This window comes from Herpailurus yagouaroundi, unplaced genomic scaffold (genome assembly GCF_014898765.1).
Source record: "Herpailurus yagouaroundi ecotype Mexico unplaced genomic scaffold, PumYag 246, whole genome shotgun sequence".
Classification (NCBI taxonomy): domain Eukaryota; kingdom Metazoa; phylum Chordata; class Mammalia; order Carnivora; family Felidae; genus Herpailurus; species Herpailurus yagouaroundi.
Genome location: NW_024412463.1, coordinates 2517138 through 2543071, shown reverse-complemented (window position 1 = coordinate 2543071; position 25934 = coordinate 2517138). Strand labels below are relative to the sequence as shown.

Here is a 25934-nt window from a genome sequence, read left to right as displayed (position 1 = left end):
TTAATGTTTATTTATTTCTGAGACAGAGACAGCATGAGTTGGGGAGGGGCAGAGAAAGAGGGTTGAGATGCAGAATCCGAAGCAGGCTCCAGGCTCTGAGCTGTCAGCACAGAGCCCTGTGCGGGGCTCAAACCCACGAACTGCGAGATCATGACCTGAGCAGAAGTCGGACTCTCAACCGACTCAGCCACCCAGGTGCCCTGAACGCCATTCCTTTTTATGGCTGCATCTGTTGAAAGACACTTGGGTTGTTTCCACCTTTTGACTGTTGGGAATGGTGCTACTTTGAGCATTCGTGTACAAGGATTTGAAGATCTGTTTTCAGCTCTTTGGGGTATATACTTAGGAGTGGAGTTGCTGGGTCCTGCTGGGTCCTTTACCCACTTGCTGGATAATTCCATCTTTTAGCTTTATGAAGAACCTCCAAATGGTTTTCTGTCATGTTGCACCATTTTGCGTTCCGCCAGCAATGTAGGAAGGTTCCGGTTTCTCCACATCTTCGCCAACACTTTTTATTTTCCTTCTTCACTATTTTGATTAGAGCCATTTTTGTGGTTGCAAAGTGGTATCTCGCTGAGGTTGTGATTTGCATTAACTTTATGACTAACGATGTTGAGCATATTTTCATGTGCTTATTGGCTGATTTTGTATCTTCTGTGGAGAAATGTGTATTCAAATCCTTTGCCCGCCTTTTAATTTGGTTGTCTTCATTGTTGAGTTGTAAGTGTTCTTTATATAGTGTGGCTATTAGACCCTTATCAGAGAGATGCTCTGCAAATATTTTCTCTTTCTCTCTAGGTTGTCTTTTTATTTTTATTTTTTTGTCTTTTCACTTTCTTTGATAAAATTTCTTTGATTCACAGAAGTTACTAATTTTGGTGAAGCCTAATTTATCTATTTTTTTCTTTTGTTGCTCTTAGGTGTCATATCCAAGACTTTATCGTTAAATCCAAGCTCATGAAAATTTACTCCTATGTATCTTTTTAAGAGTTTTGTAGTTTTGGCTCTTTCAGTCATCGATCCCTTTGGGGTTAATTTTTGTATATGGTGTGAGGTAGGGGTTCAGTTTCATCCTCTCGCACGTGTGCAAACGTTGTTCCAGCACCATTTGGTGAAGGGACCGTTGTTTATCCACTGAGTGGCCTTGGCATCCTTGTTGTAATTCAGTATTTTCAATGGTTTTTCATTCGTACAGTCACTGAAGTTATCGGGAAAATACAGCGATCGTTCAGCAGCATCATTTTGTCATATTTATTTCAAATTGTGTTGTTATACATTTTGAAACTTGTATTGCAGTATAACCTACACAGAGAACCGTGCAAACATCATAAGCGTGCAGCTCAGGTGTCTACAAAGTTAGCACACCCACGTCACCAGCATCCAGAGCAAAGATCAGAATCCCACCCATTGTCACCCCAGCAACTCGGTTGTGCCCCTTCCTGATCACCTACATCCCTCTCTTTCCTCACAGGGATATGACCAGTCTGTTGATTTCTACCACTGATTAATCTCTTTTTTGAGATTTTTTCTTTATAGAAATCATGCAGGAGTTTCCTTTTCATGTTTGAGTACATTTGCTCAAATTTATATTTTTAAGATTCATCCATGTTTTTGTGGGTATTGTAGTTTTAAAACGTTTTTATTTTTATTTATTTAAATTGTTTTAAATGTTTATTTTGAGAGAGAGAGAGACAGAGAGTGAGAGGGGAGGGGCAGAGAGAGAGGGAGACATAGAACCCAAAGCAGGCTCCAGCCTCTGAGCTATCAGCACAGAGCCTGACGTGGGGCTTGAACTCATGAACCGTGGAATCATGACCTGAGCGGAAGTTGGACACTTAACCGATGGAGCCACCCAGGTACCCCTAAAAAATTTTTTGAAGGAATAAAACATTGTGTGTTCAACTGAAGGCCCGTCTGCCCCTCCTGGATATGCTTCCTTTCTATTCCTGCACCAAATTCAAAATTTTAATGAATTTTAAAATACTATTATCAGACATGTTTGGGTATAAGTAACGTGTATTATGGTTGTGCATATTTTTATTCTTTGTATGAGTGGCATCATATCATAATCCCACTTCCTGTTTTAAATTTTGTTAATGTTTATTTATTTTTGAGAGAGAGACAGAGCACAAGTGGGGGAGGGGCAGAGAGAGAGGGAGACCCAGAATCCGAAGCAGGCTCCAGGCTCCGAGCTGTCAGCACAGAGCCTGACGCGGGGCTCAAATTCATGGACCATGAGATCATGACCTGAGCTGAAGTCGGATGCTTAACCGACTGAGCCACCCAGGCGCTCCAGGGGAGCTTTAAAAGTGCAGATCACTTTCATCCCATCCAGATCTGTTTTGGTCTTGGGATGGCTCCTTGGTATTTGTAAGGTTTTTCATGTTATTCGGCTTGATTGGGGTAAACCCTGCTCAATCCTGGGCAACTTCAGAATGTGACTCCTCTTTTTGGTTTGGTCTTTAAAAGAAAGGAGACTCCCCTCTACCTTGATGTACCCAAGTGTGTTATGCCTGAAAGATCAAAGAGCTGTAGGTTCTATTATAGTAAGTTGGTAACAGTAGTGTGAGAACTTAGCGATCAGGGTAATTAGGAGCAGAGGTACCAGCGACAGTAGGGATGGTTTCGGCTGTAGCAACAGCAATAACGTGATGACAGGTAGCGTTTAATGATGCTCGTTGTGTGCCAGCGGCTGTTCTAAAGGATTTCCAGAAACTCACTCATTAATCCTTAGCATAAGCCAACAAGGTAGGTACCATTTTGATTGGCATTTGACAAAGGAGAAAATGGAAGGGTAGGGAGGCTCAGCATTCTCCCCACGTTCACACAGCTGGATAATGGCAGAGCTGGGGCTGGACCCCAGGTGATATGGCCCCCAAGTCCAGGCTCTTTAACCACTATGACCTAGTAGTTTGGGTGTGGTGAGTGGGGCATCGAAAAGCTTGTGGAGCACCCCTAGTAATGCTGGAGTACTGTGTCGTGTGTTCTGCCTGGCAGATTTCCCCACACTTAGCGGTATAAAACGGTAGAAGGTAGTATCTCACGGGGTCTGTGGGCCAGGAATCTGGGTGCAGCTTCGCTGGGTCCTCTGGCCTGTGGTTTCTCACAGGCCGCTGTCATCCGGGGTTCAGCCGGGGCAGGATCCAGCTGAAAACCAGATAAAATCAGTGCTGTGGGTGGGATTCGGCTCCTTGCGGTTTTGGACGGAAGGCTTTAGTTCTCTGCTCTTTTGGTAGGAGGCCACCCTCGTTCACTGTTCCACCCGCCTCCCTGTAGGTCAGCTCCCTTGTCAGCGGGCTTCATCAGAGTGAGCAAGATGGAGGGCAGAGTCTTTGCAACCTGATGTCAGAACTGGCCTCCCATCGCTTCTGCCTTGCTTACTAGAAGCTGGTTACAGGGTCCAACCCCCACTCAGTGGGAGTGGGTCTCACCAGGGCATGGAGTATGAGGGAGTGGGGGTCATTGGAGGGGGTAGGGGTCATTGGAGGGGGTAGGGGTCTTTGGAGGGGGTAGGGGTCATTGGAGGGGGTGGGGGTCATTGGAGGGGGTAGGGGTCTTTGGAGGAAGTAGGGGTCATGGGACGGACTAGGGGTCATTGGGAGGAAGTAGGGGGTCATTGGGAGGAAGTAGGGGTCATTGGGAGCCACAGAACAAACAGCTCCGTGAGCTGCTGTTCTGATGACCCGGTGACACAGCCTGAATGTGCTTTGAATTTTTGTTAACATTTATTTACTTATTTTTTGAGAGAGAGAGACAGAGAGACAGAGCATGAGTGGGGGAGGGGCAGAGAGAAGAAGACACAAAATCCAAAGCAGGCTCCAGGTTCTGAGCTGTCAGCACAGAGCCCGATGTGGGGCTCGAACCCATGGACCGTGAGATCATGACCTGAGCCAAAGTCGGACACCCAACCGACTGAGCCACCTAGGGGCCCCGAATGTGCTTTGGCAATGACACATTTTAAGGGATTTTTCTGTTCCTGATTCCAACTTTTGTGTGGGAGGGGAGCTTTTTCTCCCATGCTGCTGCTGCTTTTCTCACTGGCCCATACCTGGTCTGACCCATGGCTTCTAGACTGTATCTTGAGCACACATCTGATGTCAAGCACGTGGCCTGGCAGCTGCAGCACAGATCGTGTGTGTGGGTGTTTCCTGGGGAATCAGAGTCATTAATCGCCTCCGGAATCGCTTTTGTTCCAGCCTTTATTTTTTCAAGTTCTAGGACCGGGGTCTCCGCTGAAGTCATTCGAGGGTTGAATCATCATCAGATAGTACGCGGGATCAGCCGTTCTAGGATAAGTGAGCAATATATCCGCCCTTCCTTTAGCTGTGAAGGGCTTTCATTCCCAGATACATGTCCTATTTTATGACATGTGGGTCCACATCTTCTCACAGCAAGAACAGGGCCCTGTACCTTGAAGTAGGGGATACTTACTGGATGGGAAAAATCTATCATTAAACTTTTTTTTTAATGTTTACTTTTGAGAGAGAAAGAGACAGACAGACAGACAAAGCATGATTGGGGGAGGGGCAGAGGGACAGGGAGACCCAGAATCCTAAGCAGGCTCCGAGCTGTCAGCACAGAACCCCATTCGGGACTCGGACTCATGACCCGTGAGATCATGACCTGAGCTGAAGTCGGATGCTTAACCGACTGAGCCACCCAGGCGCCCCTATATCTATCATTATTTTAAAATAGCATCCCCCCCCCCTCCAAGGTTATGGAAAACAAACCAACTCGACATTGAATTAAAGCATTCGGAACAGATACATACATCAAGAGCTCAAATTGTTCTTTGTTTTCACCACCAAAGACCAACCATTCATCCCTCTTCAGAGACTTTCCCTTTTAGTTTTTTTCTACGCGTATACGAGTGTAAATACCCACACGCATTTGTATGAACTTGGCATTGAGCGTCACATGAGGCTTTCTAAACTCTTCCCCCTGTTGAACAATATGGATGGTGGAAATTTTCTCATATTAGTAAAGTGTGATTTTTATGATTTTAATGCATGCGTGGTGTTTTGTTGAAAAAATATACCATTTGATTAAATATTCTCAGATACTGCACATTTTTCATTTCTCACTACTAAAAGTCAGTCTGTGAGCATCTGTTTTTGTTAGGCTGGCTTTAATGACATGCGTATTATTGCTAAGTTTTGTTTTCTGACCTGTCTCCCTCCTTATCCTTGCCTTTGACCCGTGGAAATCAGCCTTCGGGGCAAGTGGACAGGTTCTCCATTCTCCAGAAACCTCCCTAAACTCTTCTAATGCAGCCGTTCTCGCCCTGGGGCCATTTTGCCCCCAAGGGGACATTCGAAAAAGTTGGGAGACATTTTGGTCGTCCCAAGTCAGGGTTGACCTCCTCTCCTAGGTAGAGGCCTCCTCACGAAGAATAACCCACCCCAAACGTTAATTGTGCCGGGGCCAGCAGCTTAGTTCTCATGCAGCCAGATCCTGTCTGGTTATTTGGAAATACCCACCCGGTCACCTGAGGTGAGGGAATGTCAGCTCCACTGTGACACATCTTGGTTTGGTGACTGTTGGCAGTTACGGGCTCACTCACCTCGCTCATCAGCCCTCCCGACGCGTGCGAGCTCTTGGATGGCACTTGGCAGGGACTTGCAGGCAAAGTCCTTCCCTGGCGTGCATCTCTGCCTTCTGGGGGTTTCCTTGGGGGCTCGTGCACTTGTGTCTCTGAAAGGAAGGCTGCCGTCGCCCGCCCTAGTTCTGTTGCGTGCAGATGTTCCACTGCCCTCCCCCGGCCCGTCCCACGCGGAACAATGGAGGCCGATCGGTGCTGTAGATCAGACCCTTGTCATTGTTTGCATAGAAGAGGCCTTTGAACAGGGGCCAGGATGAGACCACGGTGGAAAAAGATGAGGCCCCAAAACAATGCCGCGCAACTGGCAGCTCTCCGTAAACGTACAGCGTGATCTCGCCATCGTATGGGAGCGAGGTAACCTTGTGATGAACCGAGTGGGAGGAAGTGAGTAACGGGAGGAGACAGTCGGTGCAGTGTTTGAATTGGACGAGCCGTCCGCGCCCTCCAGAGCGCCCTTCTCAGTAGAGGAAACTGGGGAGGGGACGCTATTTCCTACGGCTCTGTTGTCAGGCACCGTTCGGGTTCAGGCAAGAGGGGAAAAAAGCCCCGGGATGCTTCCGTGCTCAGGCCCCACGGCTCTCTCTGGCCCGAGTCACAAGCAGGCGTGGGTGTGTGGGATCCGTCAGAGGTGAAGCATGGGCTGCTGCTGCTGGCTTTAGAGACGCAGGTGCCTGTTCGTGGCCGGCGGGCGCTTTTGTGAGCAAGCATGTAGTTCTCAAAGATTATCAGCGATGGGAGGGCCCTTGAAAGCTGTTCTGAAGAAGGAGACGTGCACCACTACCTTGGCCCTGGGCATTTATCTCGTGTTTAGTTAACGCATTCACAGGCGGGCTTTCGGGGTTTTCCCGGGGGAGGAATATTGAGGCATGAGGTGGTAATGGCCATGCTCTGTTCCCTCACCCCTCTCTTCCCCCCCAGGCCCCCCACCCCCGTGGTGGGAGTTCCCGAGGAAGGAGTCACAGAGTAGGAACCAGGGCTGAGAGCCCTTGTTCCCTGAAGCCAGGACTCCTCAGCCTCCGTGCTGTCGGCACTGGGGCCAGATGGTTCTTGGTTGTGGCTGTCCTGTGCACTCTGGGACTCTCAGCAGCATCCTTGGCCTCTGTCCGCTGGATGCCAGGAGTAGTCACCCCCTCGTTGTGACAACCAAAAAGGTCTCCAGATACTGCCCCATGCAAAATCCCCTCCATTGAGAACCACTGGGCCAGGCCTTGGTCCCCACACACGGTGCGGTTGAGGGACGCACAGAGTTACCGTCACCCTAGCGGGCTGATCACGCTGAGTGGGCGTTTTCTGTGTGTCTGGCCCTTGGCTGCGTGCTCTGTGTAGGTGACTTCGTTTAAGCCCAACAGCCTGCGTGGTAAGAGTTGTTCCTGTTTTACAGATGAGAGAACTGAGGCTTAGAGAAAAGAAGCAGCATGTCCCGAGTGCACACAGCTGAAAGCTGGCGTCGGGTCTAAGCCTTCGACGCCTGGGCTGTGGTGTTATCTACCACCACCCCCCCCCGCCCCGAAAAGCTGGTCAGTGTGAACAAAGATCTGGGTCATTTGATGGCTTGCAAGTCCTCAAGTAGACACGGGTCTGGAATGATCGGGATTAGCAGTTCTCAGTGAAGGCAGTTTGCTCCCCAGGGGACATTTGTTTATGTCTGGAGATATTTGGGCTGTCCCCATGGGGGTGTGGCCGACCTCTAGTGGGGACGGGCCAGGGACGCTGTAGAAGGTCCTGGAATGCACAGGCCAGCCCCCACGGCAAGGAATTCCCCAGCCCATATGTGGACAATGCCAAAACTGAGAACCCCACTCTGGGATAAGTACCTTACTTCCCCATCTTTTTGGGTAGACCACAGTTGGGTGATCCTGGCAGTCCTGCGTGTAAATTAAAGATGATCTTACGGGGGCGCCTGGGTGGCTCAGTCGGTTAAGCATCCGACTTCGGCTCAGGTCATGATCTCGTGGTTCGTGGGTTCGAGCCCCGCGTCGGGCTCTGGGCTGACGGCTCAGAGCCTGGAGCCTGCTTCGGATTCTGTGTCTCCCTCTCTCTCTGCCCCTCCCCCGCTCACGCTCTGTGTCTGTCTCTCAAAACTGAATAAACATTTAAAAAAAAAAAAGACCTGGGGGCACCTGGGTGGCGCAGTCGGTTAAGCGTCCGACTTCAGCCAGGTCACGATCTCACGGTCCGTGAGTTCGAGCCCCGCGTCGGGCTCTGGGCTGATGGCTCGGAGCCTGGACCTGTTTCCGATTCTGTGTCTCCCTCTCTCTCTGACCCTCCCCCATTCATGCTCTGTCTCTCTCTGTCCCAAAAATAAACGTTGAAAAAAAAATTAAAAAAAAAAAAAAAGACCTTACAGCATGCGAGTCTGTTTCTGCTGAGATAGTAATAACTTTAAAAACAAACTTCTGAAATCCTTTTGATCTTTCTTTCCTCATTTAATGCTTTTCCAAACGCTTTGAGTTTTCTTCTATTTTCTGTGGCCTTTGCCCCCAAGTGAGCGCCGCGCCCCCCTCCACCCCCTTCTGGCTTTTTATCTTTGGCCAAGTGACAAAACATCGGCGTCCGCTGAGTTTGTATGCCATCTGTCATGGGAGGTGGGCACTGGAGCAGAAAGCGGGTGTTCCTCTTGGGTATTCATTCTGCCTGGCCCCCCCCCCCCCCAGGATGAGTCAACGGGAGAGATCACGTTTTACATGAAGGGAGCGGATGTTGTCATGGCTGGGATCGTGCAGTACAATGACTGGCTGGAGGAAGAGGTACGTGGGGTGTGGGGAGCGAGAACCGCAGAGGCATGTCTTGGAGGCCTTGCGTGGTGTGGTAACGGGTCTCTGTGCTCGTTGTCTGTGGCTGTGTAACACATCACCCCCAAACGTAGCAGCTTAGAACGACGCAGTTTTATTTCTCATGGATTCTGTGGGCCAGGCATCTGTCCACAGCTTGGCCGGCCGTCCTTTGCAGGGTCTCTCAAGCAGTTGCTTGGGACTGGGGTCTCATCTGAAGGTTCAAGCGGGGCAAGGCCCACGTCCAGGCTCAAGAGTCCGCCCCTCACTGGTTTTTGGCTGGAGGCAGGTAGCAGGAGGGTGGGGATCCTTGAGGGTCCGCGTCACGGGCTGCCTATCTTGATTGGTGATGTGGAGAATTGGCCACAGCAAGGAGAGAAGAAACTCTTGGGTTTGTCGGGTCATTTTTCTTTTGTCTCTCAGCTCCAGGTCGGGGGGCGGGGGGGGGGGGGGAGGCACAGTTTCCATTCAGGAATGTTATATTTTCAGGTAGAGGGTTTGCAAACTCAAAGGAGGGGCTGGGCGGGTAAGTCAGATAAAACAGGCTGGGGGGCGGGGGGAGTCTTTCCAACAGGGTCGCACTTTGTGTGTTAAGCCTATTGGAATATTCTTCACCTGACAGCTGTTTTCTGGGAATACGTAGAAGCAGCTGCTTTTCATCCATCATTGGCTGTGGTCTTTTGGGAGAGCATGCATGGTTGTGTCAGAGGTTTGGTTTTTTCCCAACAAGACAGATCCAGGTTTGTCTGTGAAGTCTTACAGTGTTGACTTAGCTTTTGAAACATGTACTGTGCCCGTTAAAGAAGACCTATGCGTAGACCATGGTTGGCCTGCAGGCTGCCGTGTTGCAATCTCCCTTTAGAAGGTCTGCTTCAGGGAAGGTTGCTTTAGGGGAAAGCGATGTTTGGATTGGCCAGTTTGTCTCTGCCCCTGGTAGGGGCCTGTCCACGTTAGCGTCCAGCCTTCCTCCGCGAGAGTCAGGGGCTCGGAGGCAAGGCCCTGAGTGTGGCTCTCCACCGACTGCGGTCTGCTTTTCAGTGTGGAAACATGGCCCGAGAAGGACTGCGGGTTCTCGTGGTGGCGAAGAAGTCTCTAGCAGAGGAGCAATATCAAGACTTTGAGGTAAGTGGTCCTGTGATCTTTCCATTGTGTTTTGCAGTTTCCGTACGTCTTCCCCTCTCTGGCTCTATCTCCTCTTCGTCTGCCCCTCGCTGAGTCTGCTCTAGCCATGCCGATGTCCTTTCTGAGCACCCCAGGCTCACTTCTGTCCCAGGGCCTTTGCACTTGCTGTTCTCTCTGCCTGGAACTCCTTTCCTGCACAGACCTCCCTGGCCTGCTCCCTCGCTTCCTTTGGGTCTCTGCTCAAATGCCGCCTCCTCTGAGAAGTCTTCCCGGACTCCCCATCTAAGGCAGCCCCACCTCACCACTCGCCGTCCACCACCCCGCTTAGCTTTCTTCACTGCACTAATCACCATCTTGAATGGACTCGTTTATATGTTTACATCTAACATTCTTCTTAATACCCCCTTTCGGGAATAAAATCTTTTCTAGAGCAGAGGCGGTCAGTCGGGTTTGCTGTCACATCCTAACATTTAGGGTGGTCACTGGCACATAGTTCGCCCTCTGGAAAATTTGAAATGAATCACCCCCTTGGAGCCCTCAGTTTTCTGAGCTGTAAAAAGAGTTTAACTAGATCGTTGACTTTCACGGCTTAGGGGCTCCAGCGTAAATATGCCTGGTTTATCGTCCTCTTGTCCCGCGGATTGCATGTTCCTTGAGGGGAAGGGCCCTTGTATCCCTAGGCCTGGCACAAAGCGAAGTGCATGCATGTGCGTAGGACCGAAAGGGAGAGACAGGTGTTTGGGGACAGGCTTCTGGGGTCCTTGTCATGCTTCACCCAGAGAAGCTGTGCTTGATGGTGTCTCTCCCATGTGCTTGAGTTCTTTGTAGAGTTTTCTTTAGCAAGAGTTCCGGCCCTGATAAATTCTACTGTCTTTTCATGTTTAAAGGCCTGTGTTTGAATCAGCTCCTTAGGGGATTCTTGATTTTCTTCCATGTCTTTACCACCCCTGGAATGTGGCTAAACAGAAGGGTTGGGTCGGTGGTCTTTGGAGGTGGGACTTCGTCTTCAGAAAACCCAGTGATCAGGGATTCTTGGTCACAAAGTGCACGTTGTGTGTGGGAGATCTTGAGGGTACCAGTCCTTGTAACAACCCAGCGAGGTGGGGGCTGTTACTGCTGCTTCCTGGGTGAAAACAGCTAAGGCTCAGATAAGTCGAGCAACTTGTTGGAAGTTGCACAGCCAGGTAAGTGTCGAGGAAAGGGTGGAGTCAGGGCCCGTCTGAGGTCTGGGCTGATCAACTTGGAAGGAGGCTGGGAGCCTCGGTTCATCCCTTTGAGGTCCAGCCACGCGCCGGGGTCCCCCCTTGGGGTCCTACTCCTGACGGCGGTCAGCCCGGCCCCCTCCCCACCGCCAGCAGTGACCGTGTGTCCCCTGCCGTGTCCCAGGCCCGCTACGTCCAGGCCAAGCTGAGCGTGCACGACCGCTCCCTCAAAGTGGCCACGGTGATCGAGAGCCTGGAGATGGAAATGGGGTTGCTCTGTCTCACGGGGGTGGAGGACCAGCTGCAGGCGGACGTGAGGCCCACCCTGGAGACCCTGAGGAACGCGGGCATCAAGGTAGGGAGCGCCCGCCCGGGACCCGGCCGCTGAAACGGCCGCCGCCTTGTGGGAGCGAGCTTCAGAATCATCCTGCCGCGGGTGTAGAGACGAGGAGGGGAGGGGGGCGGGGGGAGCGAGGGAGGAACGAGGATGGGCAGCGACCCAGAGCCCTGTCTCACCTGGACCTCTGCGTCCCTCCCGCTCCTCCAGCCCTGCCCCGAAGGCCACACCGGGCCCCCCGAAGGCGCGGCTGCGTGCAGCTCCGTATCCCTCAGGGCCAGGCTGTGTGTCCAGATGCTCGGGGTGTTCAGTACCTTCTCGCTGAGTGACCGGACGGCCAGCCGTCTGCTGCTGTTCTGGGTGAATGAGTGACCGCCCGCACCTCAAACTGCCGTATTTATTACGCTGTTTGGGGCCCAAAAGAGAAAGAAAAAAAACCCAACCTGACAATCCGGTAGTTTCATCCGGAGAGGCCAGTAGAGGGCGTCGGAGGAGCAGGCTACGCCTCAGAGGACCCCAGCCGAACAGCCTGACTGGCTGGAAGCTCCTGGAAACGTGTCATGTTTGCCCAGAAGCAGCTCTCCCTTGTGTCCCCCGCCAGTACGCGGCACAGGCTCCTGTGAGCGGGGCCACAGTAGGGGCCGAGCTCCGGCCACATGAGCGGGGAGGGCGCACGTTTCACCGTGAACTGGGTTCTGTCACGTGTCCTTGGCCCCCAGACCTGGTCCCTGGCGAGGGAGTTGTCAGCCACGTCCCAGTTTCGGAAGAGCCGTCCGAAGTCGGAAGGGCTGGTGCTTAACTTTGTCACTGGCAACTTCTGAGGCCGCTTCTCTCCGGGTCGTGGAATATTCTGGTTCCTGCTTCTGGCTTCATCCTCAGCTGCTCCTCCCCGAGGCCTCTGTCTCCAGAAGGAGGGGTGTTTTGTTCCCACTGTGGACTGGACTTCTCTTCCTGCTTTCCCTGGTCAGACGGGAGGGGGAAGGGAGCACAGGGGCGAGGCGTCCAGGGACTCTGTATAGGTGCGGTCTGGCGGAAAGCTCTTTCACGGGCCGGAACGTGTCGGAACTTGGACAATGGCTACTTCAGCCCCTTCCCAGAGGCAGCAGGCGGGGCCAGGCGAGGCAGGAAGGTCCTAGGGCTCGGGCCTGGGCACTCACCCACACGTGCCCCCCTGTCGTCCCCTCGTGGGACATCAGTCATGTGGTGCACCAATGACTTTCCATGGGTTTCTAGAACTTGAGCCTCCCAGCTCCGTTCCCGGTGTTTGCTTTCATACAGCAGACCCTGAAAACTGGCACCAAGCTGGGGTCGCTTAAAAGGATATTATCTTTATGGGTGGATGGGACGTTGAGAGGAGGGGCTGACAGCCACCAGGGGCCCGGCCAGGGGCAAGGGCCCCCAGAAGGGCCCGCCTGTCTCACTGCCTGGGCTGGAATCTGATTTCTCCACCGACTGCCTCGGGGATCCTTGGCAAGTGGCTTCTCGGCGCTCCGTGTCCTGCCTTATAAAGTTACCGTGAAGGCCACGTGTGCTAAACGTGGACAGTGTTTGATGGGTACCTAGCACGGTGAACGCTCGGGAAACCGTTGGTCTTCTCCTTCCTGTGCCTCCCCACTGCCAGCATGCGCTTCGTCCAGGGACTCTGGGAGAACACACGGCTGACGTGTGGACTTAGCAGAGCAGGAAGCGTATTCCGCTTACACTTGGGAGACCTGGATTCTGGGCCTGGTCGGGACCGGAACTAGCTGTGTGGCTTTGGGGCAAGCCGCTCCCCTCTCTGGGCTCACGGCGGCAAAATGCAGAACGTCTTAGGAGGTGTGGAGGAGCCTGGCGCATTGACCGTTGGCTTAACCGACCGCGTAGAAAGACCGGATGCGACGTGATAAATCAGTGTTTCCTGTAGGACCCGGAAGTGACCCCTCCCCCACACCGCCTTTCCCTTCTTTGAGATTATTTATTGCCTTAAGAGAGATTTCCGGAATCTCTCTTAAGGGGGATTATGAGGTCAGAGGCCAAGCTTCGTGGTGTCTGTTGAAGCACATGGGCAAATGCTTCTCTGCAAGTATTGTACCAGCCTTTGCTGCCACCAGCAGTGGTTCCTTGGGGGTCCTCGAGCCCCCCCAAGTGGGGTATCCCCGTGGTTTGTGCTGGGGACACCGGGAGCCTTGAGGTAAATGGAATGAATCAAGTTTAGCTCGGTGTTCTTGGGGACCGGGGCTGACACGGGCTCCGGGCTGGCCTTGACCACTTACAAAGAGGAGCCCCCCCCTCCCCCCCACTGTGCTGCGATTCCAGGTTTGGATGCTGACGGGGGACAAGCTGGAGACAGCCACATGCACAGCCAAGAATGCACATCTGGTGACCAGAAACCAAGACATCCACGTTTTCCGGCTGGTACGGTGCTCTCTGTGTTGGGGCCTCGTGGGGGTGACGCTACAGTTTTGCCCTGTGACCTCATGACCTTGAGTGGACCCCTAAAGTATAGAGGGGAAAACTTACAGCACTGGTTTGGGTGGGATTACTGAATGACCCAGGTGGGGCTACAGGATTCCTCCTGGGGGTGGTTCAGCAGCACCTCGTTACTGCTGTGTTCTTAACCTGGCGGGGGTCATGGTCCCTTTGAGAAGCTGTCAAAAAGCACAGTCAGGACGAAGGACGCAGATGAGCCCATACATGTGAAATTGCACACACGAGTCCAGATTCCACTGAAGCCTTGAAGGCCGAGTCCTTGGATGAGAAAAATTTCCAGATCACAGACATTGGGCTGTCTGCCCTCCTGAAGGAAAACCTTTAGGAGCCTTTAGAAGGAGGTATATTGGGTGGGCAAGCGAGCAATTTCTTGCCCTGGCGGCAAGCACTTGACCTCAACAGGGCAGGCATGAGGAGGTGCCCTAAGGCCAGGAGCCAAGACTGGCCTGACCGGGTGGGGAGGTGAGTGCCACTCTGTAGGCGGGACACAGCAGTCCTGCTCCTGAGGTCGGAGCCCCCATACCCAGTGAGTGGAGAGGCTCCCGCCTTTGGTCCCTGCCACGCAGAGCCTTCAGGAGACGCAGCCATTCTGACAACAGCACAAACAGCATCGTGTGGAGGCACATACGGTCAGTCTCCATTATACGCGGACTCCATGTTTGCAAATTCACCTAGTTACTAAAATTTATTGGTAACCCCCAAACCAGTGCTCCGGGTGCTTTCAGAGTCCTCTGTGGGCATGTGCAGAGCAGCGAGAAATTGTGGCTGCCAAATGTGTGCACCATTCCCAGCTGAGGTCAAACAAGGCGATCCCCTGCCTTCTCCGCTCTCGTGCTACACAGAAGCCCAGTTCCCGATCTACTTAGTGCCGCCTTTTTTTTTTTTTTGCATTTTTGTGTTAGTGATTTCATTGTTTAAGATGCCCCCCTCCCCATCACAGTGCTGGAGTGCCATCTAGCATTGCTGAGCTCGGGAAGGCTATGATGTGCCTTGTGGAAAGAGTATGTGTGTTGGATCACCTTCCTTTGGGCATGAGTTATAGTGCTGTTGGTTGTGAATTCAGTGTTAATGAATCAAAAAAAAAAAGTCTATTTTAAAAGATGTCTTTCAACGGAAACACATATAAAACAAGGTTATGTGTTGATTGACAAAAATACTGTGGCCAGAGGCTCACAGGAACCTGGCCCCGTATTCCACCTACAGGAGCAACGAACAGATAGTTACTTGTTAAGTCGGTGTTCACAGTGACCTCATAGAGCGTAGCTACTGAAAATAACAAGGACAGACCGTATGTTCTTTATGTTCTGTATTCTATGCATTCTGTATAGTTAGGGGTTACAGGTGCCAGCCCGTGTGGCCGTCTGCTTTTGTAAATAAAGTTTTATTTACACACAGATATGCCCATTTGTTTTCACCTAGTGCCTCTGGCCGCTGTGATGCCACGGCAGCAGAGTTGAGTAGTTTTTTTTTTTTTTTAATTTATTTTTTTAACGTTTATTTATTTTTGAGACAGAGAGAGACAGAGCATGAACGGGGGAGGGTCAGAGAGAGAGGGAGACACAGAATGTGAAACAGGCTGCAGACTGAGCAGTCAGCACAGAGCCCGACGCGGGGCTCGAACTCACGGACCGCGAGATCGTGACCTGAGCCGAAGTCGGACGCTCAACCGACTGAGCCACCCAGGCGCCCCAAGAGTTGAGTAGTTTTGACGAACACGGTAGGGTCCACAGAGCCTGTTTGACATCTGGTCTAGTACAGAAAAGTTGGCCACCCTGCCAGATGCCTGGCTGCTGACGCCTGCCCCACGGCCCCCTGGGTGTGTGGCTTTAGAGGGGCTCACACAGCTCGCCACGCCTTCGTTTCCTTACGTGTAGAGTCCAGCCTTGGCCGTCGCGCACCTTGTAGGGTTGCTGGGCGAGGTCAGTGGGGACGATCCACAAAAAGTGCTTAGCGCGGTGCCTGGCACTCAATGAAAGTACGGTCATTTTTAGCTCCTGTTTTTATGCTGTGGGTCACAGCCGTCCTGGGGGAAATGCAAGGTGATCGTTGGTGCACAGGCCCTCCCGATTCCCACAGAATCATAACAAACAGGATTGAATTTGGCTCTGGGTCTGCCGGCAGGGGAGGGGCAGGGGTCCTTGGCTGGGGTGGCCATTGTCTCCGGACCGGCTTCAGGAAGCCACTGTTTGTTGTTCTTCCATCTCCGGAGAGCGGGGCCCCCTCCACGCCTGTGTTCCCTTCCAGGTGACCAACCGGAGTGAGGCCCACCTCGAGCTGAACGCTTTCCGCAGGAAGCATGACTGTGCCCTGGTCATCTCGGGGGACTCCCTGGAGGTGGGTGCGGGGGCCCCCGCCGGCCGGGCTCTCCCGGGGAGCGCGCGCCCCTCCCTGCTCTGGTGGGGGCCGCGGCCTTGGTTGACAACCCACCCCCCCCCGCCTTCCCCTCCCAGATTTGCCTCAAGTACTACGAGTACGAGTTCATGGAGCTGGCCTGCCAGTGCCCGGCTGTCGTCTGCTGCCGCTGCACCCCCACCCAGAAGGCCCAGATCGTGCGCCTGCTCCAGGAACGCACGGGGAAGCTCACCTGTGCGGTAGGTAGGTGCCGCCCCTGCCCCCCACTGGCCCCGTCCCGCTGGCACGTGGATTTGCTTTGTAAGGGTAACGGGGACCCTGCTGCAACTCAGATCCCCTGGGCCATGTTCCTTGGGTTGTGATTCTTTCCCCCAGCCGACGCGGGCTCCGGAATTCATATGATTATGATTATTATTTTTTTTAGTATTTCCCTTTGGGTTAGAGTCGATAAGCGTGTTCTAGGGCTTTCCTCCACGGCTTGCTCTCCTTTGCTAGTGATGCAGGAGGCAGCACAGCCGAGGGCTGGAGGCCGCACGCTGTGGAGGGGACCCGGGTTCCCAGTCCGAGCTGGTTTTACTCGCTGGGCGCCCGTCTGAGCCTCGGTCTGCCCGTTGGTAGGATGGGGTAATAAGCACTCATCCAGTGGTGAGGGTGGAAAGGGGTGGATTCAGAAAGCGCTTACGACAGGGCACGGTGTGCGTTGAGCAAGTGCGGCGTGGGTCACTGCTGCTGATGTGATGTGGGGCCCATGCGCCCCACAGGCAGGGGTGTGGTGGTCGTAGACAGCGGTGAGGCGTGGACACGGCCCCCCCCCCCCACTGCCACTCGGCGGCCGGACTCTGGCCAGTCACCCGGTGTCCCTCTGACGCTCAGCTCCTCCGCCCGTGAGACTGGGGGGTGTCGGAGCAATTACGTGGAGCCGCGCAGAAGGGACACTTAGCGAGCCCTCAGCGAAAGGCGAGACACGCGCGAGTCTTCAAAGTAAGAATGACGTGTCGGGATCCCGCTTCTCACTTCCACCCAATTTCCCGGCTTTTCTCTCCGGCCCATGTGGCTGACAGGTGACGGAGGCAATGACGTCAGTATGATTCAGGAATCTGACTGCGGTGTGGGGGTTGAGGGGAAGGTGAGTGCGGGCTGTGGGGGGTGGGGTGCTGCTGGCCGTGGAGGGGTGGGTGCTGGGGGTGGGGCTGCCGTGCCGAGGGCTGCTCTGCCTCCCTCGCGGGAGTTTCTTTTTCCCTCGAGACACAGCTCTGACGCTTCTGAAAACTCGAGATTAGAATGACGAAGCATAAGGAACCATGTCACGGAATTGCCTGGCGTTATTACCTGGGGGTCAGAGGTCCGTGTCACCGTATCTTACGGACGACGATGCTGGTTTTCCGCGTGTCAAAACTTGAATTAAACACACAAAAAAGAGTGTTTTGCTGTGTTGTTAGGGCACAGTGAATGCACTTCAGGCTTTTGCGTGGTGGCTGCAGCGTCCGTAAAAGCATCGGTCGCCACGCCCCGTGCTCACGTCTGGGGTGTCGTGGAGGGAGGTGACACAGTGTGCGGCTCAGAGGCCTCGGCAGCTGCAGTGTCTCACGAAGTTCGTGTGCTATGACGCAGCTGTTTCCTGCCCTTGTCACGCGTGTGCTTGTCCCGCAGAGTTGGCTCTGTCCTGAGTTGTGACCTCTAAATGGCTACGGGCAACATTGGTTACCAGGCTTGTTGGAACTGTGTGTGAAGTAAGAGTCCAGAGGCCCCGAGGGAGGGCCGGAGGCTCTGTCCTGTGCGTTCGGTCCCATAGCTTCACAGATTGGGCTGACGCATACGCTTTAAAAATTTTCTTCTCTCCACCCTTTCTGGTTTTGTGGTGCTCATCCAGTTGACAGTTATTCGAAGCTGCAGGATTCGGTGATCTTTGGGATGTTCCTGGCGGGGGCCTTTTTTTTTTTTTTTTTTTTTTTTTTTTCAACATTTATTTATTTTTGGGACAGAGAGAGACAGAGCATGAACGGGGGAGGGGCAGAGAGAGAGGGAGACACAGAATCGAAAACAGGCTCCAGGCTCCGAGCCATCAGCCCAGAGCCCGACGCGGGGCTCGAACTCACAGACCGTGAGATCGTGACCTGGCTGAAGTCGGACGCTTAACCGACTGCGCCACCCAGGCGCCCCGGAACGGGCCCTTTTAACGCAGGTGTGGCCCCTTAGTGGCATCCATCACGCATCCTTTCCAATTAGAGAATTCCATTCCACGGTGGCACTTCTATGAATGTGCAAAGTTGTACGCTCAGGAATGTTCCGTTTGGGATCGTTAGTAGCCTCAGCCCCCCACCCACCCCAGGCTTCCATTTCACTTCAAGGGTCTGAGTGCCTGTCTCTGAGGATTCTTTGCTTCTGATACACATTATGGGGTGGGCCTACCCCCCCCCCCCGCCCCAGAGGCTTAATACCAGATCCATTTGACCTCCGAATTATCACAATCTGTGATTCAGACTGTTTTTTATTTAAATACATTCCTCTTTTTAAATCAAATTTAGTCTTGGACCACCAACCGAGTACAGCGTGAAACCAAAGAAGCTCTTTATCAAAGTTTTCCAAAGATCTCCTTACAACGTCTTGCTTTTTTCAATTAAAAGAGAAAAAAATGTGTTTGCCTTGACCTCCGGTCCTCCTGACGGTGCCCAATTTTATTCGATTTTAGGAAGGAAAACAGGCTTCCCTGGCTGCAGACTTCTCCATCACCCAGTTCAAGCACCTTGGCCGGTTGCTCATGGTGCACGGCCGGAACAGCTACAAGCGGTCAGCTGCCCTCAGCCAGTTCGTGATTCACAGAAGCCTCTGCATCAGCACCATGCAGGTGGGTGGGCGGCGGGACCTCCGCACGGGCCACGTGGCCATCCTGGAGAAAGCCCAGGAACGAGGCTGTGCTTTCGAGCTGTTACCCCACCTGGCCGGTTTCTTTCTTTCTTGACTTAATTATTTTTCCCACCCGGCGAGTTTAAATCCCAAACCGGGTTGACCTTGGATTGTCACAGATCCTTCCCTTGATAGACAGTGCGGGTCATCCTTGCTGCGGGGGAGCAGATGCAGGCATTAACACCAGTGCCTGCCCAGCGCTTGGCATAAAGGAGATGCGGTGTAAATGCCCAGAGGTGTTATGATCAGTTTGCCAGAGAGAAAAATGCAGAGAGGTCAGTGCTGGTCGGCCAGCAGAGAAGAACCACCGAAGAATAACTTGCTTTTCTTGAGCACTTCCTGTACGCTGGGCATCAGGCTCAGTGTTCACCATGCAAGTGGCTCACGCGGTCCTCACAGTCGCCTGCGCCCATTTTACAGATGGGGAGTCTGAGGCTAAGTGAGGGGGAGAGACGTGCTGCAGGGTCCCTCGGGGGTTTAGACTGCAGTGGCGCGGGGATTCCAGAGCCCGTGTTCTTCATCACGGTGTCTCCTTGGGTGCCCTCGATACGGGGAGGCCGGTGCTGCCTCCGCTTGCAGGGGCTCCCAGGTGGGGCGGCCTGGCCCATGGCCCTGGGGGGCGTCTGATATCACAGTTCTTCCTTCTGCCATCCCTGGTGGGAGTGGAGCTTCGTTACCACGACTGTTCGTCTTCTCGGGAATAACGTCTCACGCCCATCTTTTCCTCACAAAAAGATTCTAGAGTATTTTCCCACCTCCTGTCTCCCCAGCTCCTTTAAACATCTGTCATCAGGCTGTAGCAATTAAGTGCATACCGGGAGGAAGGCCAAAGGGTGGGAAAGAAACTATTCTGGGTGTTGAAACACTATTGACTGATTCTCCTCCGTGGACACTTAGGTGAAAACACCCCCATTAAGCGGAGAGAACATAGGGGTGATGTGTCTTGCCACCCACCTCCCTTTCTGACCCCCCCCCCCCCACTATGTGTCTCTGAGACTTTGAGCAAGTCGCTTTCCCCCTCTGGGCCTCAGTCTACCGTTTGTGACATGGGGATGGTAAGATGTGTCTTGCCTCTCGGCCAAGGCCACTTTGAGAAGCAGAGTTTTCTAAGGCATCGAGTGCTGAAGGCATCCTTACTGCTGTTAATCAAAACAAAACAGGGAGATGTGTACCGTAAGGGGACATTTTAATCTGTGGGAAAGGAGCTTAATCACAACATAAAAGATCCTGCCTTTCCAAGTAAGTGCACATGAGGCCTCCCCTCCCTCTTCTTTCTTTTTTAAAAACTTTTTGAATTTTTTAAATGTTTATTTTTTGAGAGAGAGAGAGTGTACGAGCAGGGGAGGGGCAGAGAGAGAGGGAGACACAGAATCTGAAGCGGGCTCCAGGCTCTGAGCCATCAGCACAGAGCCCAGTGTAGGGCTCAGACTCATGAACTGCGAGATATGACCTGAGCCGAAGTCAGACACTGAACCAGCTGAGCCACCCAGGTGCCCCTGATTTTATGTTTTCAGTATCTGTTGCATTTGAGAGCATAGAAGCCTTCAAGTGATTTTTATCAACATGATCAAAATAGCTGTTATGATTCATCAGACCACATCTGTACTGTACTTTTTTTTTTTTAAGTGTATTTATTTATTTATTGAGAGAAAGAGCGCACGCACAGCCTGCAAACCAGGGAGGGGCGGAGAGAAAGGGAGAGAGAGATGCAAACCAGGGAGGGGTAGAGAGAAAGGGAGAGACAGAATCCCAAGCAGGTTCCGCACTGACAGCACGGAGCCCTGATGCGGGGCTCGAACCCATGAACCGTGAGATCATGACCTGAGCGGAAATCAAGAGTCGGACGCTTAGCTGCCGGGCCCACCCAGGCGCCCCAGACCACATCTGTGCTTTTAATTTAGGTTAGCTCATGAATCACACTGGATATTACTATGATTTAATCACTGGAAGATTAATCAGCTTGTCTGTGGCCATGCACACAAGAGCTGGCCTGGATGAGCTGACTTCAGTAATGTCTGTATGTTACTATGAGCCTCAGTTTAGAAAAAAATTCCAGGATGAGAAATTGTTCTTCGTGCTGTGGGAAAATGCGTTCACCCCTGTCCACTGTGCTGAAAGTGATTGGCTAAGAGCAAGTCCCTGTTAGGACTGCACTCTGACATTGTTCTCTTTGATAGATGTGGCCACAGTGGTTTATTTTCCCTAAAGTGTTCTCTCCAAGATGAAGAAGGCTTTTGGCCAGCCAGGCCCTTTTAGGGGAAGGAGGCTCTTGACCTTGATTTGCAAAACTACGCACCAGATTCTTGACTTTTTTACAAACGTCCTTTCTGTGCCACGGCCCCGCCTGGGTGAAAAGTCATTTGAAAGGTGGCTGTCACCTTTCAGTTCTGAAATATGACCAGGGGGTGCAGCTGGGGCTGCCCAGGACCGCGGTCCCGGGTGGCACCTGCATTTGGAGCTCCGTGCCAGGTCAGCACCCAGAGCGGGTGCTGAAGGGGAGATGCCTCCAGTGAGACACCCTTGCTAATGGCCAGCCTGCGTCTGCCTCTTGTACTTAGTCTTTGAAAAGCCTTCAGTTGTTGCCGGCCTCTTTTTGGTTTTCCGCTCACAGGAATTCGCTTTGAGGCCGCTTTCCTTCTGTTAGCCTGTAGGTGTCCAGAGAAGGACCTAACAGAGCATCAAGTCAGATTTTATCTCCTCAGCCTGTTTTTCACTGCCAGTAGCTAATATTTTCCAAACCAGGAAGTAGATATTTCAGTAAAGGTTTGGAAATGCTGCTCTTGTCTAATTGCAAAGGTGTTCCTGGTTGTGGGCTCTTCGTAAAAGTTTCCCAGAATTGTAAAAGGTGTCATGTGAGAAGGGAAGCCTTGTCTGTAACCCCGCCCTCCGGGGTAACGGGTGCCCATCCTCATGGCGCAGGTGTCTCTGTCTGTTTCCATACCTCTGCTAACTTGTTTCTTGGGCGCATGCCCAGAGAGGCGGTGCTTCTGAGCTGTCAGGAGCGCGGGCTCTGGAGACAGAGCTGGGTTTAACCCTGCAGTGAAGTTTACCTGCTCAGATTCCCCGTCTGTGAAAGGCAGGTGATATTAGGACTTGATCTCATGGGCGGTTCTGGAGATTCACAGAGGTCATGGAGAGAGTGCCCCTGGGTGTAGCCTGTGTAACTCAGTGTTCACAAGGGGGCTGAGCGTGGTCTCTGGAGCTAAACTACCTGGGAACGACTCCTGGCTCTATCACTGGTGAGCTGTGTGATTGTAGGCGAGTCACTTAACCTCTTTGTGCCTTACTCTTCTCCTCTGTAAATAGGGGTTGATGACAACAGTACCTGTCTCATGAGGTGCTTGTAATTGTTAAATGAGCTGATTTACTCAAAGCACTCACAACTGTGTCAGGAAAGCTTGTGCTATGTTAAGGTTGGGGTGTTGTCATTATATAAAGGTAGGGCCTTTGTCAGTGATTTTTGGTAACGTCTTCCTTTCTCGTTGGCACAGGCTGTCTTTTCCTCTGTGTTTTACTTTGCATCGGTTCCTCTCTACCAAGGATTCCTCATCATTGGGTAAGGAAAGCTAGTCAGGGTTATTAACTTTTTATGAAACCTCCCTAACATACCAGAGGAGAGAAGAAACATTGTGTCTCGACTGTTCAGCCCCGGAGTTGCCCGGGATGCACTTGAGAACCTAACTTGGATTTTTATTTGCAATGTTTTTGGTGTTTTTTTTTTTTTTTTAAATTTATTTTTGAGACAGAGAGAGACAGAGCATGAGCAGGGGAGGGGCAGAGAGAGAGGGAGACACAGAATCCGAAGCAGGCTCCAGGCTCCAAGCCATCAGCACAGAGCCCCACACGGGGCTCAAAGCCCCAAATGTGAGATCATGACCCGAGCCGAAGTTGGATGCCCAACCGACTGAGCCCCCCAGGCGCCCCGGATTTTTATTTTTGAATGGCTCAGCCTATACCCAGACTGAGAAAGTGGAGCTCGGTGGGCTTGTGGTTCACAGCGCTCAGCGGTTTGGACCTGGAGGGGGGAGAATGCTTGCCCATGAACGTCCGAGCTTATTGGTGATGGCGACCAAAGCAAGATCGAAGGTTCCCAGACTCAGTGATTTCATTGGGGTCTTAGAAAAAGGGGAAAGACGTGTCTGGAAAGTACCCTCCCTGACGTGGACCCGGTAGAATGTCCTGCTGCTGGGTCTCTCGGGCGGGCCAGAGCCTTGCTGTCCCGGGAGATGTCCCTAGCAGAGCCTGACTGCTGTGTGCCAGTGACCTGTCAGACAGGGGTCACGTGGACATTTGCTGCCATCGGCTCCACCCCCATTCCTGACTCGGAACTCATGACGTTCCTTTTGATCCTTCAGAGAATGTTCTCAGTGTTTGAGTCACCCAGGTAGGTGGATTGGGTGACACGTGTCCTAGATAGAGACGTGTGTAGGGCACATGCCTGGGTAAGGAGGCAGGAAGCACAGAAAGGCTGGCTGGTCCCAGGGGAGAGTCTCACAATTCTGCCTGCTTCTTTTTTTTTTTTTTTTTTAATTTTAATTTTATTTTTTATTAAAAAAAATTTTTTTTTAATGTCTATTTATTTTTGAGACAGAGAGAGACAGGGCATGAACGGGGGAGGGTCAGAGAGAGAGAGGGAGACACAGAATCCGAAACAGGCTCCAGGCTCTGAGCTGTCAGCACAGCTCGAACCCACGGACTGTGAGATCATGACCTGAGCCGAAGTCGGCCGCTTAGCCAACTGAGCCACCCAGGCGCCCCTAACTGTCCTTTGTCAGGTCCCAGAAGAATGAAAGAACCTGCCAGAACGTAGGGGCTCCCTGAAATGTGTTCCGTGTGGCCTGCCGCGGAGCCCTCGCCCCCCTCAGTTCCTATCTCCTCTCTCCCCCTCATTCACTCAGGTCCAGCTGTACTGGCTGCCTTGCTGTCCTTCAAACAGGTCCTTGCCTCAGGACCTTTGCACGTGCTGTTCTCTCTGCCTGGGATGCTCTTCCCTTCATTTGGGCACGGCTGCCTCTCACCTTTTATGGGTGTTTACTCAACTGTCACGACCTTTGGGCACCCACTCTAAAAAATCATACCACCCCCACGGCTCTTTCCCTGTCCTACCATTACAGTGGCCTTCCCAGCCCTTACCTGCAACACACAGTGTAGTTTACCGACTTTGTTGGCTCACAGATGAGCAGGATAGCTCTCCGAGGGCAGATGTCTGTTTCTCATCTGAATCTCCAGTCCTTAAAACCAGCCCTGGCACGTAATGGGTACTTAGTGAGTAGTGCCTGAATAAATGCGTGGGAATGGGGCTCCAGAGGCTGGAGAGGCAGACTGTTCCTTTTCCATCGGCTGGTCTCACTTGCGGTGACTTTTCTCCCCCAGGTACTCCACCATTTACACCATGTTTCCCGTATTTTCTCTGGTCCTGGACAAAGACGTCAAGTCAGAAGTTGCCATGCTGTATCCTGAGCTCTACAAGGATCTTCTCAAGGTTCAGTGAACTCCTCCTTCCCTTCCTCCTCCTTCTCTCCCTACTTTCATTTCACACAGACCCTCCATTTCCGGTTTGAACACACGGATTTCAACGATTTGAACTGGTGGCGGCTTTCTTGAGAGGAAGGAGTACGGTTTTACATTCTTTTTTCTTAAAAAAGCCATATGTATGCTCCTAGAGAATATTAAACTGTACAGTAATATGTAAACTGAAAACTTAAACTAACCAACCAAAAACTTAAAAAAAAAAAAAAAAAAGAGCCTCTGACAGTTCCATTCTGCCACTGAGGCTCGTGTCTGCTCCTGGAAGCATTTTTGTGTATGCTTCTAAAAAGTGTGTGTGTGTGTGTGTGTGTGTGTGTGTGTGTGATTTCGTTTATTTGTCTTCAGGGAGTTTTACTGAAGGGCAGATTTATTCCCACCGAGTATCAATTGTCTTTTAAACGTGTAATTTCTTAAACATGTCCAGACATGTGCGAGACGCTTTTTTTTTTTTTTTTTTTTTGATGAAAACAGGCAGGTTGCCTTGTTGGTGGCAGGGAAGCGTGGGCAGCTGACACCCTGGGTGAGCCACACACCATAACCTGCTCTTTCTCGTTCTCTCGTTTAGGGAAGACCGTTGTCCTACAAGACCTTCTTAATATGGGTTTTGATTAGCATCTATCAAGGTGAGAAAAGTCACACCAGCTGTGGGGTTACGCTGGGGGTTCTGTTGTCCGTAGAACACAAAGAAGCTGGAACCCTGAAACTGAGTTAAGGGGCGGGACGGTGCACCCCAAGGGGGGCCCTACCCGGCATTTTGTAAGGACCAGAACATTCAGCACGGTGATAGATCTGTGAGGAGGTGCTGTCTGCTTCAGGAGACAGACTCAGAGAAAAATACAACGAACACCAATCACAACCTGCTGGGGTGTGCAAGCCACTGTAACAAAAAGCGGTTGCTTTCTGGCATGTTCTGATACTTTTTCTCAGGTCCTTATAGTTTTTGAGAAATGTGTCTGCTTCACTGGCCTCCAGGGAGGGTCTCTCAGACTGCAGAGACACTTTGTAGGATGACTTTTAAGTGTAGGAGGAGAAACTACCAAAACCCCTGTTGGTGTTTATTTCTATTTTTATGCGTGTTTTATAATATATGTAATTGTGCAGTGGTCTTAATATCCATCTACGTCTGCCCAGGTACAGACGTCTACTTTACAAATGTACATTGTGTGTTGTGGGGGGTGATCTTACCGATGGCATGTGCAACCAATAGGTGTAGATACTGTTAAAATTGTTGGCAGGAAGTTAAATTATCAGTGAAAAAAAAATCGGGGGGAGGATTTTTAAGAAGTACGTCAAAGTATAATATACGCATTGATTTTTGCAGCCACCTTTTGTATGTAAAAGTTCATAAATCAGGAGCACTGAAGCCCCATTTCACCCCTTCATCCTGAACCCCTGGCATGATGGGCAGTCAGTCGCTTGAGGAGTTTTGGGGTTGAGCATCTCCTGGCTCTGCCTCTGTGTAATATTCTTGTGCTGTCAGATATTTGAGCTGTGTGTGAGCACCATCTACCTTTCTGCTGTGCTAGAAAGACACGTATCCGTTCCCTCTCCCACTTTCCTTTCTTGCCTCCTTATAGGTACAGGATGCTCTGAGTGTCTCTGGGTTACCTCTGGCATTGTGTGTGTGTGTGTGTGTGTGTGTGTGT

General features: G+C 51.9%; 1 protein-coding gene across 1 annotated transcript in view; it reads left to right on the top strand.

Annotated features, from left to right (window-relative positions):
- ATP9A (ATPase phospholipid transporting 9A (putative)) overlaps nt 1-25934 on the top strand; it is a 110518-nt gene that overhangs the window by 77570 nt on the left and 7014 nt on the right. Inside the window, exons 15-25 of the mRNA XM_040459743.1 lie at nt 8054-8349; nt 9412-9495; nt 10882-11052; nt 13330-13428; nt 15748-15837; nt 15954-16098; nt 16917-16981; nt 18545-18700; nt 22251-22315; nt 24133-24241; nt 24854-24911. Of these exons, the coding sequence (XP_040315677.1) occupies nt 8054-8349; nt 9412-9495; nt 10882-11052; nt 13330-13428; nt 15748-15837; nt 15954-16098; nt 16917-16981; nt 18545-18700; nt 22251-22315; nt 24133-24241; nt 24854-24911 (1338 nt within the window). The remainder of the gene's footprint in view (nt 1-8053; nt 8350-9411; nt 9496-10881; nt 11053-13329; nt 13429-15747; nt 15838-15953; nt 16099-16916; nt 16982-18544; nt 18701-22250; nt 22316-24132; nt 24242-24853; nt 24912-25934) is intronic.